The sequence below is a fragment of the Hydractinia symbiolongicarpus genome, chromosome 6 (assembly GCF_029227915.1).
Source record: "Hydractinia symbiolongicarpus strain clone_291-10 chromosome 6, HSymV2.1, whole genome shotgun sequence".
NCBI classification, from domain to species: Eukaryota; Metazoa; Cnidaria; class Hydrozoa; order Anthoathecata; family Hydractiniidae; genus Hydractinia; species Hydractinia symbiolongicarpus.
Genome location: NC_079880.1, coordinates 31,127,376 through 31,149,072, shown reverse-complemented (window position 1 = coordinate 31,149,072; position 21,697 = coordinate 31,127,376). Strand labels below are relative to the sequence as shown.

The following is a 21,697-nucleotide window of genomic DNA, read 5'->3' as shown; positions in this document are numbered from 1 at the left end:
GAGTTGCGTGCCTTTTGAAGGGTTTCAAATCGCCAAAGGCTTTTCTTTATGGATTACGCTCTCCGCCGTTGGAGCTGAATTAAAAGGTAGACAAATATAATTGCTACTATTCTATTCCGACGTAAACTTCGAAACAAGTTTAAAAACAAATTAATATACCACAAAATATGCGTGGATAATTTATTGTGCCAAAAATATTATAATGGTTTAATTTCATTGTTATTGTAGGAAAGAAGGAGAGAAGAAATAAATATTTGCATTGCATTCTGGATGAGTTTTAAGCACACAAGAAGTCAACATGGCCGGCTATTTTTCCAAGGATCCCTACGGTAAAAGTGATACTGCTAGTAATGAGAACACAGACACAAATGAAGGGTATGTTTTTTTAGAAAAACGAATTTATCAAAAAGCACTTTCCAACTGATTTTTTAAGTTATAAATGATTTTAAAAAAACTTGAAATTTGCTTAAAAACCTTGCGAATAACTAGCTAGCTACCTGGCCTGGTGATTTATATTTTATGTGGTTAGCCTTACTGATTTCGAGGCATCCTGCCTAAAGCTTTTCCAGGTTGTTTAAAGCTTCTGTTTGACCAACTAGACAATGACCTTGTGTGGATCGAACAGAGTGGCCCCCAGTGGAAACAATTCTCTAAAACTATATAGCTATAGGTTTTTGTGATTTTCTGGGCTAGCCACTTTAAGTATTTATGGCACTGCAGCTAGATTACCGGTTATAACTCTCGCACCTTGTGCAGGTGTGCGTGCCGGTCTATATGGTAACATTTACTCACCGATATTGAATTGCCGTCAAGGAGAAATGAAACCCCAGTCTCCCGCGACTGTTTCAGCACGGACAAAAATGGCCTGCGAGAAAAAAACAATATGCCCGTCAGCAAAAACAAGATATCTCAAGAACGAAATAAGATTTTTACATTCTGTAAAAAGGATATATAAAGGATTTTTTGGACACCTGTCCGAAATTGCTTAATTTGGGCCAAAATGTCGAAAAACGTCTCTAAAAACATAACTTAAGCAACTTCTTCCACAATATTTGGAAAATTAGGCCAGGATTAGATGCTTTTTATGATCCATTAGGTTAGAGGCGATAGTCAGGATAAAAGGAATTTATTTTTTATACTGTCCGAAATCGTCCAAAGATATTTTTTTGGGCAAAATAAGCTCAATGTACGAAAAACAGCTAATTAGGTCTGTAGCTATCACCGCGGCGTTGCCACTAGGTTGGATAGATGGCATGATTTTTGCGGAAAAATAATGTTTTTCGAATTTTATGTGTTCTGTTCGATTAAAGTACTCAAAGTACCTAGCACACATATGAAACATATTTATTTTATTATAAAGAAGAAAGGCGGACCGTTTTAATATTTTTTATTTCAGTAAAATTAAAATATTACAAAAAAAGTAACAATAATTTTAAAAATGATAAAATACAATTTTTTAAAAAAAATTGTGGAAGCCATTTTAATTTTGTCTACGGTTTGACCATAACAAAACAGCCGTGCCGGGGTTAGAGGCCTTCGAAAAAATTTTTCGGGCCCTGTTAGCGGGATATCGCTGCTAAGATTCAGACCCCCTCCCCCCTCTTTTAGCGGATTTCCGTCCGTGAAATACACACATTCGGATAAATCTTGGAAGGCTCAGAGGCGTGTTTTGTAGATAAAAGTTATCAGAATTGATGACAAGAGGAATTATGCTCACGAACGACGAATAATTTTCAGGCCACAATCAAATTTTTAAAATTTTTCAATCCTTAGCGGATTTTTTTTCAAACTTAAGACCCCCTCCCCCCCTTAGCGGCGATATCCGAATTTGTGGCGCCGTAGATTAGTGGTTATAGCTCTTGTACTCTGTGCGGGAGACCGGGGTTCGATTCCTCTTGACGGCGATTCAACATGGGCGAGTGAATGTTACCATAGCCCCGGGTTAACCCAAGCCATGTGAGGGAAATTGGGAAGATGGCACACTGTGTGGGCCGTTGGATGTTGCCGGGAGTTGTCTAGTAGAGCGCGGGCTCTAATTGGGTCTGCGTAGCTCAAAATGAGCATTAAATACTCTAGGACTCTCCATCTACGCCATGGCCCCTCCTGGAAATAATAGACAGGGTATATCCCTCGATATTTGTGAGGCTAGCCATGTAAAATATGCACATCTATCCCGCTAACGGGCCCCGAAAATTTTTTTCGAAGGCCCCTTAACTCCAATAGATGAATTCCAGCGTGACGTCATCTCTTTACTTTTTGGGGGTAATCTTCTTGGCTTTGGCATTTGTGTGGCAGGAAAAAGATGCTGTAGAATTTGGTGAAGAAAGGTCTTTTATTGTGGATTTCTTCTAACAGGGACATCGTTGGGGTTATGTACTATTATCGGGTGTAGGTTGATTCCTTCTGATTTATTTGAATTCATTAAAAGTCATAAGAATACCTTTGTGTGAAGAAATAAACTGATAATTACTTTGCTTCACCTAGCGCCCCTATCTTTTCCCTGCCACGCAAATGCCAAAGCTGAAAGAGCTTACCGCTGAAAATGTAAACAACGGAATTCATCTATATATACATGGAATCACAGTCTTGATATTTACTTGCGCGCGCATCTAAGTGATTATGTAATGCCCAATGTGCATGCAGAAATGGAGGTAAAAATGTGAACAAACCAAGCGGACAAGTTACCTCCATTTCCGTGCCTGCAGGAAAAACACAGCACTATGATAGAGTGTATTATGTGAACTTTAGGACTTCCCATCTCAGCCTTGCTCCCTCCTGGAAATAATAATGGTCTATCCCTCAATATTTGTGAGGCTTGCAATGTAATCTATCAAGTGTTCTATCGATTAAGTCACCAATCCTTGTGCTACTGACTTAATTGACCCAATTTTCATCTCCTGTGCTAGTAACCCTCACAGCACAGGAGATGTCATTGCTGAGGGGTCATTAGGGTGTCCCACAAGGATCTGTCCTTGGCCCTTTACTTTTTCTTGTGTACATTAATGACCTGAAATCGGCCATACAACTTTCTTTTTTCCATCTTTATGCTGATGACATCGGCATAAAGATAGAATATCAGAAAAGAAATAGAATGGCATATCAAGAAATAGAATAGAAATAGAATGGAATATCAAGATCATTTGCAGTTGTGACTCGACCCAAGAACTGAAATTGTCATTAAAGCAGGATTTGAAAGATATCAGTAACTGGTTCAAGTTAAAGAAGCTTACTATAAATTCTAGTAAGACAAGAGTTATATTTTTTTGTAATAAGTCCAGATTAAAGTCATTCAGATAGCATTCCTTTGTTATCTAAAAGCAAAGCAAAGTATCTTGGTGTGGTTTTTGATAATTTATTTGAGCTGTAGAAATCAGATAAAAAGTCTTAAAATCTTGTCATAATCTTAGTAAAATAAGATGCATTGGTTTCAACTTCACATCTGATACCAAAAATTTATTAGTTAAATGCTCTTGTTATATGCCTTATTTATACTACTGTTCATCTGTATAGTGCAATGCTAACAAGTCTGTATTGAATAAAGCAGATAAGTTGTACAAGAATATAAGCAAAAAATAAACCACATATTGAATTGGAGAATTTATTAATTTTTAAACTTGGCATTACTATTTTTTAATCCATCCATAAAATATCCCGAAGTTATTAAAGTAAAAAGTGGCACTTATAAAATCTAGTCACAGTCACAACACTCAAGCTGCTTCAGACATATTTATGTTAAAGATACATCCAAATGGGTCCAGATCTTTTAGGAGATCCTTTAAATTCTGATCACCTAGGCTGTGGAACAGTCTTCCTTCTGAGTTAAGAACTTTGCAGAGTTTGTTAAAATTCAAGGAGGCTTCTAGTAAACATTTCAAGCTAAGGTCTTAATCTTAACCTAATTTTTTTTTATATAGTTTTACTAGTTTTTTAATCTTTAATGTTTTTAATTGTTAATAAACAATAAATTATTTTCAACCATCTGTTTAAAAATTATTACTCCCACAATATATATGATGATATTTAAAATCTTCAGTGGCCCCCAGTGGAAAGAATTGTAATTGCTGTCTAAAAGCAAAGCAATATTCTGGGCATGCCACTAAAAATATTATTATTACTATTGTCACGAGCTAAATTTAGAAAACCACTAAACGCAAGGTCCGGCAATAGAGGTATTTGTGAAACTGGCGCCCATGGGTACGTGATACTAAAATCCATCAGGTTTGAAGTGTAAGTTTTTGAATTTCTGTTAATGTTCCGTGGTATTATATATACAGAACCAAATTAAACACGTCCAACAACATAAAACGCTGACTAAGACTCCCCTTGCAAGATCCTGGATTTAAAGGTTTTCCCTGAGTTTCCCTGAGTTATTTCTACCTGTTACTAAGTTAGCCTCAAAAATGATTTAGCTCATATATCTATGAAACAGGTCCCAACATAGAAACATTTCTTCAATACTAAATATGTTGTGGTTTCACAGGGTTAAATCCTCTAGGCCCCTGCTTTTTTTGCTGTAGCTATATCACCTGCGTGAATGCAGGACATATATTCTACCACTTAATATTTTGCTGATAATACGAACTTATGCTATTCTTAAGCAACTCAATAAAAAATTAACAAATACATAAACAGAGATCTGTTACGGTGTGCAATGTTCGCATGTTAAGAAAGTTATGGCATGACTTCTGTGTAAGTATTTTCCTTTATGCTGGAGACAACTAGAGGACGTTTAAATTTGTGAACCCCAAACACAAGAACCAATTGCTGAGCTAGCGACTCCCAATCTTAACTTCCTTGTAACCAAAATAATGTTCGATTCAAAATAACTTCATATGTATTGATGTTATTTAAAAATTATTAACTCCTATATATACGGAGGTGTGGCACTTATGGGCTAAAATATGCTGATATCAGCAGCAAAAATCTGAAAATCATAAGGCAGAACCACATTTTTTCAAAATTACCCAGGGTTCCTTGACGTTGTCCATCATATTGGCTAGCGCTGAAACTTGTGAACAAGACGCGGTTGGAACCTAAGGGATTGTGGCTTCGAACTGAAGACATGCAAAGAAACGCCATGAGTGGTGCAAGGGAAAGAAGAGGAAGTCTTAAGTAATTTTTTTTCATTGGATTTGCAAGAATTTGAGGTACCCCACAATGAGAAGTAAAGAACTGAAACGCCTTTCCGATGTCTGATGATAGGGATGGTCAGATCTGGATAATATTTATTGTGTGATTTTAAGCTACCTATAGCAAGTACCATGCCAGCACTCCAGGGGCACATTTGTTATTAAATAATTAAGTGATAAAGTACAAGAGCTAAATATATTTTTATGCAGCTAGCTACACAAAAGATTTTTCAAGGCATTCTGTCATTTTAAATAAAGATAGCTAACTGCTAGCTATTTGGACTTCCCATAACAGTGACAGTCAAGACTTCAGTATATAGCTAGTTAGGTATGCAAGGCATTGCATGTTGGTTAAATATGTTGTCACGACAAACAGAAACCTATATTTCATTAAGAAATTTCTGCAAATGTTCAGTTTTCTTTTATCGAATGGAAACCTATTTTTCATAAAGAAATTTTTGTAGATTTTCAGGTTTCTTTTATGAAATAACAAAATTTGGGACTTACAGTAAAGGGTAAACTGTGTCACACGGAGGACACTTATTGTAATGTGGAGCGCTTATATCATTAAAGGTATAATACATTTTTCATAACCAACATTCACAGGACTCATGATGAAGCCTATTGCAAAGCAAATACAGTCATTTTGCATAATAAGTTCCTGTAGATATTCAAAAATTAATTGAGTGGCACCAGGCTGAGCGATTAGTGCAAGTAAACGTGTTGCAGATTCAGGTGGACAAAAAATAACTTTCTAACCACTTTGTATTTATACGGCATAAAATTTAGATTATGTATTTGGCACTGTGCTTTAGAAGCACATTCCCACTTTCTCTGAGCTGGATAAGGTATTCAGTCCTAAACCTGGGACACATTTTATCTGTTTGAATTATTTTGAATCCTGAGAATCACTTTTGAATGTTTTCTGTACACATGGCTTGTCGAAATTGGTATGCTGTCAAAATCAGTTTATCAGCGTCTCCAAAAATGGCTAAATTCAGGAACTCAGAAACTATGATAGTAGCAAAAAATATTTTTGTGTTCATTTCATCAAACCGGTCTAAAAACTTATAATACTAAGTTTCAAGTCATTATTTCAATTTTTACTGAAGTAATAGGACTTTTACTTATTATAGTTTTAGCATAGTTTTTTATACCGCTGACACCAAAATGGCTGCAGGGACTAATCGGTTTGAAATTAATTTTTAATATTTTAATAACAACCTTTTTCTCTTTATGTGTTTTTATTTTCCTGCAAAAGTTGTTGCATAGTAGCTTATGTATATGACATTATGATAAGGACGAAAAAGTTACTGTGCGACATGGATTTTAAACCTTAAAAATTTCCAGCGAGAAATTTGAAAACTAATAAATGACAAAATCGCAAAAGTTTATCTTAAAACTTTTAATTTTTGTTAATGTGAAAGTGAACCACTTGAACAGGTTTCTGAGGTTTTTTATGAAGAAATCTTATGAATTGGATAATGAATTTTCCTGCAGGTGTTCTGAAATATGTGTAATATAATTTTACTGTGATGTAATTTTCCTCTTAAGTTTTGACTTTTAACCCAGCTAAAAATCTCAGCCTTGTCCTTTCCATAATCGAATAATAATTTTTGGGTTAACTTACCCTTTAAAGTGTATTTGTCAAAATGGGTGTTTTTGTGACTCTTAAAGTCCTGAAAAATCTTTTTTGTAAAATTATGTGTAATTATAACACGTTTGTCACGATTTTATAGCTGTAATACTATTATCTTTCACCAAAATTATTCAGTTTTGAAAATTAAAGTGTTAGAGATTGTAAAATTAAATTATAATTAACCAGCTGAACAATCCAGGACCAATATCCAAGTAATTTACACATTATTAGGAAGACGTGTTGATTTTAATACTGAACAATAGCTTGTGACTTTCCCCAAAAAACTTTTCATGTTTTACTGTATCCAAACAAAAATTACACACCATGAGAGTTTTTTAACACACAATGCCACTCATAATTTTTTCTTTTAGTTCCTGCATGATTTTCCCAAAAAGAATAGCCTGTGTAATTAAAGTTTGTTTTTATTTATTTAGCAAACTCTTCGTTGGAGGACTAGCATGGGATTCAACAGAAGGTATACATATTTCACAGTAAACTTGCACAACTTGCTAATTTCCATGCATATCAATTTTCATTAACAGAAAGTGTGTTTATTACTTTTTGATGCAAGTCTATTTTACATAAGTTGAGGAGGATAAGTTGAGGAGGATACTTTCTGGGGCAAAGCCCAGAGGTAGACCAGAAGAATTTAAGTTTAGATCTAACACAGTCTAGATCAGATTGAAAGAGAGTCATTAATATACCCCGTCCTACCCATGCTAGCATAGAAAACAGATGTTAAACTGACGATGATGATGATGTTCCTTATTGTCCATCAAAGAATTTTTTCATTTCATTTCGTATTTTTTAACTGTGTTTAAAAAGATGCAGAGTGCCAGACCTTTATAGCAAAAAAATCTAAAAAACAGGAAAAAATAAAGGGAAAACCTTACAAGTTAAAAAGTGGCAGACAGACATCCTAAGATGAAAAAAATGGTGCATTTTAGTGAAGAATATTTTCCCTCTTAGAATCAATAAAACAATACTTCGAAACCTTTGGTCCAGTTGAGTCAGTAAATCTCAAAAGAAACAAAGAAGATGCTTCAAAACACAGGTACAATCAATTCTTGTTTACTTTATTATAAATAAATCCATTTGTTGCTGACCATGAAGTGTGCAGTTGAAAAAAAATGTAGTGTCTCAAACCAGCTTTTTATACACGTTTACCAAGAGTAAATTTGTAGTTATACCCTTGTGTATGGCTACAAAAGCACTCTTTGATTTGGCTTGCATTTTAGGGGTTTTGCATTCGTTAAATTTACTAATGGTGCAGATGCTGAACGAGTACTATCACAAAAAGAACCCCATATTATAGATGGGTCCAGGGTATGGCTTACTTTGTATCTTTTTATAAATCCATTTTTCTAAGTGTTATGGGAGAGATTTCCCCACCAAATAGAGTTTCCTGCTCAGGCCATGGGGTAAAAGTGCTTACTGTTTGCTTTTCTTTACTGTTACTATTCTTAGCTGCTGCTGGTGGTGCAACCCATTAAACCTGTGCTATAAAAAATTTATGCTAAACCCATTAACGATGATTATTTATGCACTGTATAAATTCTATTATAGGTTGATCCAAAATCCGCATGTCCTCTTGGAATTGTAAGTGAATTACATTGCCACCACCTTGGTGTGTTTGTTTTACACGCTGGTGTTGGTAATGTGATTAGGAAATTTTTTTTAGAAACCAGAGCAAAGAACCAAAAAAATATTCGTAGGCGGTCTACAAGCTGAAACCACTGAAGAAAAACTCATGGAATATTTTGGACAATTTGGAGAAGTAGATTTTTTTGGGTGTTTTTTACGACATTGATCGATATATCTATGCTTCGTGATTCGTTTATGATTACTCGGTTGTTTTTTTTGTCTTTAGATAAAGAACAATATTGAATTTGCTGTAGACCATAATACAAAAAAACGTAGAGGTTTGTTAAAACATATGTCAGTTTTGTGCGGACGTAAATTAGAATTTAAAGACAGTGCTGAGATAGAGCAATACTGATATATATTTTGTACGATTTAGGCTTTTGTTTTATTGAATTTGCAAGTGAAGGAATAGTTGATCGTATAGTAAAGGAAAAATTTCACGAAGTCGCTGGTAAAAGGGTAAGTATTGTTTTACTTTATCAGTATTTATTTGTTTTTGTTCGTTTTTTTAGTGACGATATGAACAATGTAACTATTGTTAATTTTGTTTGCTTACTTTTTCATCCAGCTTGAAACTAAGCGTGCCTTAACTAAACAACAACAACAAGAAGCTTCTGCTGTTACTGGATTTGATGGTATGTAAGTCCATGGAAATTTCCTTTGTAATATTGATGTGCAACTACTTTACATGACATTAGCTAATCTGTTGTTAAAAAAATGTAATTTCAGGTTTACGGCGTGGTCGACTTCCAAATTCAGTGGTGTACGGAGGTATGCCAATAGCTGCTGGTGCTACTCCTTACGCTCAACCTGTCATATACATACATCCTGATTCACTCTCGACAACCTATCCACTCTCTGCTGTTGGTATGACAGGACTAACAGCTTACCCTGGCATCACTCCATCTTATACATCTGCACTTGAAACTTTGTATACTCCTTACAGTAGTCGAGATTCGAGACACGGTAAGATGAAAAAAATAATACTGTGTGTGTGTGTGTCATTTTAAGCATGTTTTAGTGTTTTACTCAAAAATTGTTTTCGTAAAAAACGGCCAGTCTGATTTTTATGGTTTTATTCATTATTTTTCAGCTATTTATCCTGGATATTGGCGATTTCACCCACCCAATCCTAAATTACCTCCGCCCACCAAGTCGTCCTAATATTTCCCCTTTTTATAACTATACCCAATAAGTAAAGCACATAAATAGCGTAAAAAATAAGTAAGAAAAATAATGATAATCTTTTTTTAGGTGTAATAAATAGTTGACTATTGTAGCATATATATGTAACAGTAGATATGCTGATTAATAACCGATACGTAACACATAACATTTTTATTTTCAGATATTGTAAAATTTGTCTGTAAATACGTGTGAAGTGCACGAAGAACCCTGTACATAGTATTTTGTTATTATTTATGCACACAGTCAAATATGTTGATATATGTAAATGCTTTTTTTACTGTTTTGTTGTTGTTCTTTGTTTTTATTCGTTTAAATACTTTTGTGTTCTTTCCTACTTTTTGTAAATGATTTTGTTTTGTTTCTTGTTTCATGTTTGTTTGTTTTTTGTCCTTGTTTTTTTTATTGACCATTTTTATATGTTTAAGTGTAATATAGCATATACATATTCTTTTACTAGAGAATTTTAGTTGGAGAGAAAAAAGATTTTATACAACCAAGTTATTACATGTTAATAGTATCCAACAATTTGATATATATACTTCTGAACATATATGCAATTGAAAAATGTAGTGATGCAATGTGAAATTATTTAAGAGCAAATTTTATATAAAATATTTGTATATATTTTCTACATAATATTGTACGAGAAGTAAATTATGATTACTGTACCAAATAACTCTCCCCATTAAATACAAAATTAACTAACGAAAAGAAAAACTAACCTCTCCCGTTTTCTCATCACGCAAAATTAATGTGGACAAACGACATGAGGATGCAAGTGTTCTTGCGCGTTGGTCTGTTCTTGTGGTAAGTATACAATGAAGCTTCTTGAAAGCTTATAAAAACTGTCATTGCAGGAAACTGTGTGAATAGGGGAGTCAAATATATCGTCCTCTTAAGATTTTTGTAAGCATGTGGCAAGTCTTAGCATCTCCACTTTAAAATAGAATATTGCGTTAAAAAAACACACAAAAGCAGTTTTCACTATAGCAAGAGTTTACTTGCAAGTTTCAAGCTGAATTTGCAAGAAAGCACTGTTTCTAGTATGCTCTTTTAATGTAGATTTTATTATAACATTTGATTTCATTTTAGGTGCCGCGCCCTCGCCACGTGGAGCACCCGTAAGACACGACCCATACAGGTCTGCTAAGTATTGATTTTACCACGTTGAGAACTGGATGTAAATATTTTTTTCTGTCGTGGCGTTGTAAAGTAGGAAGGTTAAATAAGACGTTGACGCATTTATACAAAATATGCATGTGAAGAAAACCAACTTAAGCCTTCATGGTTTCGCTATCATTATCGCGTCCCGCGATGTTTGGGATAAGGTCTTATAGTGTGGGATTTGTACAGAGTCTGGAAAAACCTAATATACTAATCTCATTTTCACAAATAACTGGACCCGCAATGAAACATCAGGGTTTGTGCGTTGTGATAGGTGAAGCCAATAAGATGCTTATTATTAGGATAGCAACGCTTAAAGTCTTCGAAATAATCTAAAATTTCGACCCAAATATTGATTCCTCCTTAAATCTAAATTTTTATCCAATGTAACTTTTTTCTTCTTTGAAAGTCATACTCCCCTAAAACATGAGATGGTTTTTACTGTTGTCTAAAATGTCATCCCTAATTCTCACTCTTACAATTGTACAAGTTGAAGCTGTAGCCACCATTCTGATTGTAAACAATCGTGCTACGTTTTCAAGGTTGGATCTTTATTAAATCATGCCAGAATGTCTCTGAATTTAATTTAACACTTTTGTATCAGTAAAAATTTCGCACTGTTTATAAAAAAGGTTTTGTTGTGGTATATAAGTTGCACTTTTTTTCTGGCACTTTTCGCATGGAATTCATTTTTAGAATTCATCAGACCTTAGTTGGTTAAAACCAATTTATTTTAGCTTTGGTCTGTTTTATGACATGTAATATTGTCTATTTGGAAAGATGTTCTAAACATTAAAAGTCTTGTGGTATTGTCGTCATCGTAATGCGCATAATATTTAGCGCCCTATTTTTTTACGCCGATAATTTCCGCGCACTCGTGAGTAGTAATTGTTGCAAAGATTTTGTTGTAAGAAAAAGTGTATTAGAACATTAGAGGCGTCAAAAAAGGGTTCACTATACGAAAATTAGTAAAAACAGCGTGGCGCTAAAAATATATTAAGTAAATTTCGAAAAAAAAAAGATCCAATGCGCGTTAATTAGAGGACGTTAGATTAAGAGATGAATTTGTGTGTAATTTGTTCAGATTTTTGTTTTACATCCAGCCTAAGAATTATGCTTTTTAATAAAACATTACAAAACGACTAGTTAAAATTCCTCATTCCGTAGGACCCGCGCATCAACAGCAATGTAGTTGACATTTTTTGAATCAATTTAAGTACGATATAATGCTGAGTCAGCCTAATCGGTACTCTAGTGAACTATAAAGAGCATAAAAGAAGTCAGTCTTAGAAATTTGTTTAATTCAGTAAATAAAAATTTATCTGTTAGCACGAAAATAACCACAAAGTTCCACGATACGACTGTTGTCCTCTGTTTGCTGAAAAACAACAAAACATTTTTAGTACGAGCCAGGATAGGACTCGGGTCATCACAATGCTTTTTTCGCCAATCTAGAAGTGCTAATTCGAATTTCAACTTCCCTCAGGCATAGTTTGCTCTCGCAAAGACAGTAAATTTTAAGCCTCCTTCGCCTTCAAAAATTACTTCCGACGGCATACTGATAAAATTAATTAAGAACATTTCCAAGTTTACGATCAGTAGGCCGTATTAGAACAAAAAAACTAGACGAAATTACCATGCCGCGTGTCGCGTTAAAACTTAAAGCCAATTAAATTCAACTTCTTAGCTAAAATTTTATTTCATAAGGTTTTTTGTCGATATAATGCTGAATTGTCACAATTGGCGCAGTAGCATCAGCTGTTGCAAACTTGCGCGGACCACGTGGCGACATCATCCTCAGTCCAAAGCGCTTGCTAAATCCTATGTTTTGTTAAAGAGAATTAGCATGCTTTCAATCTACTTCTGAAAATGTTTTTGTCGTGACTACTCATTAAGTTTGAGATGTACATGTAGCTTAAACATTAAAAAGTTTTAAAAATTTAAATAAGTGCTTTGGTGTCGTCACCAAATAAAATTTTCTTTCTCGAATCTTCCGCTGTACTATTAGATTGGTTTTTCCAAGTCGCAATATGAATATATTCTCAGTGAATGTGGTTCGTATTGTTGAATAGGAAACACAATATTCGCCGTGAGCTGTGTGTCCTTGTTTCGTTTTGAATAAGACAGAAGCTTGAGGTTTGGTAGTTTCTAGAATCCAATTATTCGGGGGAAACCAAGGAAAATTATAACAAATATCAACATTTTTAATTTACTGTGAACACGTTGAATATCTTATAAAGAAAATAGAAAATTACAAAAGTGAATGTTTTCATTTATTTCTACCTGTAGGAATCGCAGCAGACGCAGAAGATATTGATGTTGAAGTTCCTTTCGGATGGAATAGACAATATGTGGAAAAATGCCCTACGCGTCTACAGTTTAGCAAGTCACGTTGTCCATAAAATATCGTTTACCAGAGCTTTTAGCAGGTTTGTCTTTTTTATTATCGTTGGCCTTTTTTCATTTTTCTCTTATTTCGTGAGCATATTTTTCACAGTTTTTTTCAGTCCTTTTTCTTCATCAGAACCAGACCAAATATTGTCATTCTCGAATTCTTGAACTGTCAACCAATCCTCCTTGTCCGCAATAGTTAGTTTCTTACCTTCTGTAAGCACTCTTTTGCCGTGTTTAATTCGTTTTCTTTAAGGGCTTCCAAGAAATCGTTGATGGTATCCATGATTTTCACTATTGCTTCTGGTTGCCTTTTTGTTGCAATGGTCCATCTTTCTTTCCATTCTGGCTTTTAGCTTGTCAGCATGTCTAGACGATTGTCCTGCAACTGCAACAGCAGCTTTGGTCGCAGCGTCTTCAGCGGATTGGGCAATTGTTGGCTGAAGTCTCTCGACGGTTTTGGCAATCACGTTTCCAAGTTCATGATTTGAGATGGGTTCTTGGGTGTTTGTTCTATGGTGGTACGAAGATAATAAACTGCTAACACCGAGTTAACTTTTTAGCAAAATGAAAGATGGAGGAATATAGCATGTGAAGCATGGCTTATATATGAGAGTTATTGCGCATGCGTGCAATAAACATTCGTGCAGAATCGTCAAGAAATTCTATTTCCGACTATCTTAGATTGTAGGAAATCCCGCATCAAGTAAATGAGTTCCTAAAACACCCCACATTTAGTGGGGTGTTTTTATTACATGACTAGACAGGTCCAGAGCTATTTTCGAGGTTTTATCTCAAAGAGCTTTGTGGACGAGAATCAGTATGATTTTGTTCGATATTTATTTGTCAAATTTTCACTAGGTTATCCCTATTTATGCCGAGGCGGGTAAAATCAACCCGCCCAGTTTTTAAATACCTGGATGTTGTAAATTTACCCGTTCAGTCTGAAATTTGGTGACTTAACAGTGGCGATAAGTTTTTATCACTGTTGTGCCTTTTCGAACGATGGTGACTGTTTTTTTTTTTTTAATTTTTGATTTGCGGTGTTTCAGGTCTGCAGATTATTGACAAATAAAAAATGCATCTTAAAAAATTAGGGAGGAGCCCTATTAGTTTGTATAGTAATGACAGTAAGTTATCATATTAGATGTGTATATACAAGTCAAAATATTTGATGCTTTTCTTCTCCACCTGTATAATATGCAATGTCCGGATATTTGGAAATATGTACACATTTCCATTTGTGCCATTTTAGCTGTGTATATGAAGATATAATAATGTGTCACAAAATTAAAAATGAGTGTTCGATTCAGATAAAGCCATAAGAGATTAGCTTTTGTTGAATAGTGATGTAAAATGATGAAGACAACGGTAGCTTGTTTCGTCGCCAACTTATCAACGGAAATTTCGTAGCATCGACACCTCTCTTGAATTTAATAACTATGAACATGTTCCTAATCGAGTAGTAGAAAAAATTTCAAAAGCATCTTTAAAGAACATAACAAAACAAATACGCCAGGACAGGATTACAAATTTTAGAATCAATTACCTAATACAATTTATCTTCGACAACGCCCATCAACATGTTATCACTGATCGACATGGCCCACGTCATTCAGCCACAATCAAACCAACTCAATTATCTGCCTTTGAAATACTTTTCACTCAGTAAATGTGCAATATCGTCATTACACTCACAAACGAAGAAAGCGAAAAGACCACTGATTGATTACTGGATAAATTTGTAAATGATTCTCGATTTTTGCATGTACGGAAAAGTGATATGAACGAAAGCCGGGAATTTATCGGCTACCGTATAGGGGTCAGTATCACCTGAACAATTTTTCTGTGCAGAAATTGTTTTCTGACAAGTATGGTTCACCAACATTTTCTAAAACAGTACCCCGAAATTGTTTTTTGTTCCTTTTCCGTCTTATTTCATTTAGTAGAAGTAGGGGTGGGTTCATAAAATGGTTTAGGTTTCAGGCGTACGCTCTTGTCGATCGATTGCAGAGTGTACAGCCAAAGAAAATATTCTATAGAAACTATAAAAATTTCGATGAAAAAACGTTTTTGGCTGATGTAAAAGCTGCTGACTTTTGTTGTGACACTGCCGATCCTGATTTGAACTATGAAAATCTTCAAGTAATTTTTAGAAATATTGTAGATAAACATGCTCCTTTGAAACAGAAAACATTGCGTGGAAACGATGCTCCCTTCATGAATAAAGAATTAAGAAAGGCTATATACTCTAGGTCAAGGTTTAAAAATAAATATAACAATGATAAAACTGAGGAAAACAATGCCAATTATAAAAGACAAAGAAACAAATGCGTAAAATTACGAAATATAGCTGTTAAGGAATATTTTAAAAAAATAACCCAGGCCGGAGCAGTCGAAAATAAAAATTTTTGAAAAGTTATGAAACATTTTGTAACCAATAAAAATTGCTTAAGTAATGCAAATATTACGATAATCCAAAACAATAATTTAATTACAAATGAAAATGAAGTGGCAACAACATTGAATAGCCACTTCATAAATATTGTTGAAAATAGCAGTGGTATTAAACCTACCTCTATTGATTTTAAATCATTTACAGATAAGAAAAAGTTGATTGAGAAAATTTTAAAAACCTATAAAAATCATCCAAGTATCCTAAAGATAAAAGAAAATATTGAAAATGTGTCTGAAAATTTTCAATTTAAGGAAATAGGTGATGAAGAAATCAAAAAAGTATTTAAAGAAATAAACACTAAAGCGTCTGCAGGCGAAGATAAGATACCGCCAAAACTTTCAAAACTAGCTAGTGAGCACTTAATATTGCCCCTCAAAAATGCCTTAAATAGTAGCATCCGAGCCAGTTTTTTCCCAACTAAAGCTAAGCGTGCGGTTGTTACACCAATTGACAAGGGAAGCAAGGAAAAGTACAGTCTCAATAATTTTAGACCTATTAGTGTATTAAATTTTTTCTCTAAGTTTTATGAAATAATAATCAAAGAGCAAATAATGTCTTTCATGGAAAAAAAACTTTCTGTGTACTTATCTGCTTACAGGAAAAACTATAGCACCAATCACGTATTGATACGCCTATTAGAGGATTGGAAAAAAAAACTGGATCTGAATTATGTGGTTGGTTCAATATTAATGGACTTATCAAAAGCTTTTGACTGTGTCCCCCACGATCTACTTATAGCCAAACTTCATGCTTACGGTTTTGATGTAAAATCACTTGAGTATATTCTATCGTATCTTACAAACAGAGAACAATCCACACGAGTAAATGCGGAGTATAGTATATTTGAATTAATTTTGTCAGGTGTGCCTCAGGGTTCTGTGTTGGGCCCAATTATTTTTAATATATTTATGAATGATTTATTTTATTTTATTGTAAATAGTGACCTACATAATTACGCAGACGACAATACGATATCAGCTTATTTAAACACTATTAAAAATCTCATTAAGACTTTAGAAAGGGAATCCGAAATTGCCCTTTCTTGGTTAAATAATAACAAAATGATAGCAAATCCAAACAAATTTCATTCGATCCTTCTATCAAGAGCCAAAATTGATAACTCGAAGCTTGAAATAAACATTGGCGATAGAGTCATACAATCAGAAAGGTCCGTAAAACTTTTAGGAGTAACAATTGATGATAAATAAAATTTCAACTTGCACATTAGTAATCTTTGTCGAAAAGCCTCAGCCCAGCTGAATGCATTATTTAGATTTAAAAATGTACTATCTTTGCAAACAAGATCTATTTTAGCACAAAGCTTCGTGTATGCAAATTTTAATTATTGTCCCTTAGTTTGGCATTTCTCTTCTTCAAAATCTCTTTTGAAAATTGAAAAACTCCACAACAGGGCTTTAAGTTTTATTCATGATGACCCAAGACCAGTTGATTGCCTCCCAAATAAACATTATATGGAATTACTAAGGCACAGATATTTATGCATAGAAATATTTAAAATTCGGAGAAACATCAGTCCTTCTTTCATGAAAGATATTCTCCTTTTTGAGGAAACTGATAGGCCAGTAAGAAGTCAAAACATGAACAACCTAAAAACCATCAGTGTAAAAATAAGCACCTTTGGTCTAAACAGTTTGCGATGTTTAGCCCCAAAAGTTTGGAATAAACTTCCTTTTCATACAAAGAGTTGCGAAGATCTAGTTAAATTTAAGCAAATGAATAAAAAATGGAATGGCTCTCACTGTTTATGCACAGAGTGTCGGCAATTGATTCCATAAATTGCGTAATCAATACGAAAATGGGAGAGGGGAATGTTTATCTTTTATTTATTATTTATTCATTATTTATTTATTATAGTTTTCATGTAAATTGTAAATATATAAAAATATTTGGTCGGTTTTGATTAGTTTTTTGCAAAATATTATTTTTTTAAAGAACTATTGCATATAATAACCGACGGTAAATAAATTAAATCAATCAATCAATCAATCTGCGGGATACTGTTACTCTTTATTACAACAGGGCAAAGGAACAAATTTCGAGAAGGACAACGCTTCACGATGAGGTTGCACAAGAAGCACAAGAGGACTACTACAACACGGAGGACATACGACACGAATATCAGGGGATCGAAGACCTCAAGCATCTGTTTCCACGAAATAATAAGGAAGCCATAGGTATTGAAGATATTCAGCATATATTTGATGAAAATGATATCGAAATATTGATGGAGATCGTGTCAAAACATGGAGAATCAACAAGAATTTGAACCAACCACTAACGGATGCGATCATGCGAAAAATTACACCATACATACACATGCGTGTAAACGTCGTGTACAGTTTCAGCTGTGATATCCACAAAGGTAGACGTGGTGTATCTTTATATCACAAAAGTAAGGGCTCCAGGTCGCCATCAAGCATCGCGGAAATCGAAGCATTCATAGAAGAATGTGAAATGAAGCATCTTGATCTGGAGGATGGTAAGTTTTGGAGTAAGGCTTATTTACCACCAGTCAGAGCCACCGAGACCCCAGGAGCATATGAAGGGAAAATCGTCTTCGATCATGTACAGATCAAGCTTAAAAGCACGCGTGAACCTCTGTTGGGGTGTGGACCCCTTCCGGACTGGCTGCGAAAAAAGAGGTGCTTTTACGCTATGGATGGTATAAATAGTTTATGCTTTTGGAGATGTTTAGCGGTAAAAAAGAGAGCCAACGTAGTACAAGGAACAGAGTTCCTTACAATGCCAGCTCTTGCATTAGCTCGAGAGTACAAGAGGACTCCAAGTTAAAGCGTAAAGATGTGCGCCCTACAAAGCTGGTGGATCTGGAAGGTATTACAAACCATTTCAAGCTTACCATCAAAATATATCTCAAGGTGTTGTCAAATACATTGGAGTGCGAGATATCCGGCCAGCTGTTTACTAAAGCCTGGAATCTCACGCGGCATAAAAAAATGAATGCGAAGGGGTCAAGGCAACAATCATTTGCAAAGGGGAGAAGGTGAAACGTATGCCGAGCAAGTCGGAGAAAGTATTTTATGGTGAGGGTTATAGCTACGCTGCATCTCAATGGATTGAATACATGTCGAAGGAAGCTGGGAGACATATCCAGCATGCTTCATGTGGTCATGGTGGTGAACGTGTTATCCGTGATGACGAAGGAAAGGAGTGGAAAGTCGACGGCTATAAACCTATCACAAAGACCCTTTACGAGTACCACGGATGTTACTGGCATGGATGCTCGTGTGCCCGTCAGGACGGAGCCGCAGGTGATCAGTCAGAACCTAATACATACCGGTATGAGCAAACGATGAAAAAAGAGGCCATGATAGAAGAACAGGGATACAACCTCATCACAGTGTGGGAATGTGAAAATCATCGGGTACCCTCATTATATTGTGTTTGATTTTGAAGCCCTCTTACCATCTTTAAAATACAAGCAAACCTCTGATTTAACATACCTTTTGAGGCATATCCCGGTAAGCGTTGGTATTCACGATAGTTTGAATGACAACCCAAGGTTCTTAGAAAATAAAGACCCCTTATCGTCGCTGAAGTTGAAAAATGTACCCGAATCCTAACGATTTCAACATGCTTCCCAAAAAGAGCCAGGATGCGTGGACCGAATAGGTAAACCAGGTAGCTGTGATTGGGTTCAACAGTGGTAAGTATGATCTGAATATGATCAAGCGATATTTTGTTGGGAAAATTGCCCAAGATGAAAGTGAAAAAATCAAGGTCGCAAAGAAGGACAACAATTATATGTTCGTAACAACATTCAAGTTCTAATTTCTTGACATCAAAAATTCCTTGCTCCTGCTATAAGCTACGACTGATGGTGCAAATCCCTCGAATGCAAGGTAGAGAAGCTCGTATTCCCGTATGAATGGTTAACGACTTATGATAAGTTGGGCCTTGTCGGGCCTGTCGCGCACGAGGACTTCTATAGCCGATTAAGCGGTAAAAACACACTATCCGTTGAAAAATATGAAGCCTTCTGCGCAGAATTTTATAATCGAGTTTGTATCACAATGATGGATTGGTTACTCGAGTATAACATGGGTGACTTTGAACCCTTCATCGAAGCAGTTGATAAGACAAAATGTCAATATTACGGAGATGATATCGATGTTTGGAAAGATGCAGTGAGTATCCCTGGTGTATCAATGAGATATGTGTTGAATAAGACCCTAAAATTAAACCCAAAAATTTAGCTCTATGCACCAGGCCAACCATGCAAGCACAAATGTAAAGAAGGCTGCTACAGCAAGACTTGTAAGAATTGTAAAGAGGTGCAGAAAACATGTGAGAAATGTACAAAGAATGAGGCCTATGAGCTGTTACAAACGGGTATGGTAGGAGGCCCAGCGATCGTATTTTGTAGGTACCACGAGTGTGGTATTACGGGTATTAGATCACATGTATACAAGGACGCGAAACAGTGCTAAACAATTCTAGGGCTAGATACAGGAACAATTCTAGGGCTAGGATACATGCTGTATCCTAGCACACTGATGTATGACTTCCCGTGCGGTAAAGAAAAATTGCTCAAGATTGCTTAGCCTAGATCACCAGATAACGTCGAAAAACTAACGCGACTTGTGCAAACAGGCTCCTTGTTTGGGTTTGCCCAAGTTGATATTGAGGTGCCTGAAAATCTGCGTGAAAAATTTAGTGAAATGTCTCCACTGTTTGTAGTGAAAGAAATACCCGATGACACATGCACGATTATTTAAAATCTATGGGCCGTAAACGCATTCCTGGCACACATAAGTTGCTGGGTGAGATGAAAGCTGAAAAAATCCTGCTCTATACACCTCTGTTAAAATGGTACCTGGATCATGGTTTACAAGTGATAGCGATTCACCAATTTTTAAAATATAAGCGCGGTAAATCTTTTGCATGGTTCCCCGAAGAACTTGCGGCTGTTCGTAGGGAAACTGATAAAAATCCAGACAAGCGTAGAGTAGTAGTAGGGAATGAATTAAAGTAGGATTTCGCTCCTTTGGCACCTTTAGATCATCAAACCCCACTAAAAAAACGCTCCTCCAACACCCCCTCAAAAAGGGAAATACCCCCAACCCCCAAATCCCGAATTCCCGGAAATCACCCCTCTCGGAAATTCCGAGAAATCCGACAATTCTAGCACATGCGCAGTAACACGTGACCCAGCCGACGGAAACCGATAAATCTAGCGCATGCGCAATCCAGTAGGGGAAATTCCCATACTCGAGAATCAGTGTTTTGAAGTTGAACTCTACTTATAATAAAGAGGATGAGTTGGTTCAAGGACGTTATCAGCAAAATATACGACACCGTGTCGGCACCAGTAGCGACAACACGCGACGCTCTCGCTGATCGATTGAAGAGCGTGCGGGATACTGTTGGCTTCTACTATAACAAGGCGAAGGAGCGAATTTCGAGAGCTCTATCGCTTCACGACAAGGTCGAAAGGGAAGCGGACGAATATCAGGGAGTCGAAGATATCAAACACCTGTTCCCACAAGAGAAAAACCAACCCGAAGGTGTCGAAGACATCCAACACATAATTGATGAGAATGACACGCAATTTTTGGAAGACGGGAATCATATCAAAACGTGGCGGGTCAACAAGAAACTTAACCAACCACTGGCAGAGGCTATCATGCGAAAAATCACGGAGTGTGAGAGCCCACCCCGAAGCGAGAGGTACTTCAAGAAGGAATTTCAACATACCCCCACTACATCGTGTTTGACTTTGAAGCATCTTTACACCAGCGGCAAACAGCAGACCTAACATATCTGTCGGAGCATATCCCGGTAAGTGTCGCCGTTCACGACAGTCATCGAGCACGAGGATCCCAAGGCCTTGGTTAAGCAATTCGTTAAAGAGTTGGAGAAAAGACAAGCCCTCATTGTTGAAGAAGTCGAGAGGTGTGTACCAAGGCCCGACGACTTTGACATGCTCCCCGATAGGAAGCAAGAAGCTTGGAACGAGTGGGTGAACCAAGTGGCGGTGATCGCGTTTAACAGCGGAAAGTACGACATCAACCTGATCAAACGGTACTTTGTCGAGCAAATTGC

At 35.8% G+C, this 21,697-nt stretch overlaps 1 protein-coding gene across 2 annotated transcripts; it reads left to right on the top strand.

Moving 5' to 3' along the window:
* Window positions 1-215: 215 nt before the first annotated feature.
* LOC130648301 (heterogeneous nuclear ribonucleoprotein A/B-like) lies at window positions 216-11,562 on the top strand. Of its 2 annotated transcripts, XR_008982927.1 has the most exons (12): window positions 216-375; window positions 7,203-7,243; window positions 7,738-7,822; window positions 8,007-8,094; window positions 8,335-8,367; window positions 8,450-8,545; window positions 8,639-8,690; window positions 8,789-8,871; window positions 8,981-9,047; window positions 9,142-9,378; window positions 9,506-10,407; window positions 10,693-11,562. XR_008982927.1 is itself a non-coding variant. In XM_057454340.1 (11 exons), exons 1-11 carry the CDS (start codon window positions 299-301, stop codon window positions 10,755-10,757), a joined length of 924 nt encoding a protein of 307 aa, XP_057310323.1. In that variant the 5' UTR covers window positions 216-298; the 3' UTR covers window positions 10,758-11,562. The 2 variants fall into 2 exon arrangements, 1 of the variants encoding a protein (XP_057310323.1); XM_057454340.1 differs by lacking the exon at window positions 9,506-10,407.
* The last annotated feature ends 10,135 nt before the right edge of the window (window positions 11,563-21,697 follow it).

Bases quoted from the DNA above. Each gene is read 5' to 3' on its own strand.
- LOC130648301 (XM_057454340.1), top strand. From the start codon at position 299: ATGGCCGGCTATTTTTCCAAGGATCCCTACGGTAAAAGTGATACTGCT. The intron at 8,368-8,449 runs GTAAGTGAATTA...AATTTTTTTTAG, and splicing joins CCGCATGTCCTCTTGGAATT to AAACCAGAGCAAAGAACCAA. The intron at 8,546-8,638 runs GTAGATTTTTTT...TTTTGTCTTTAG, and splicing joins ATTTTGGACAATTTGGAGAA to ATAAAGAACAATATTGAATT.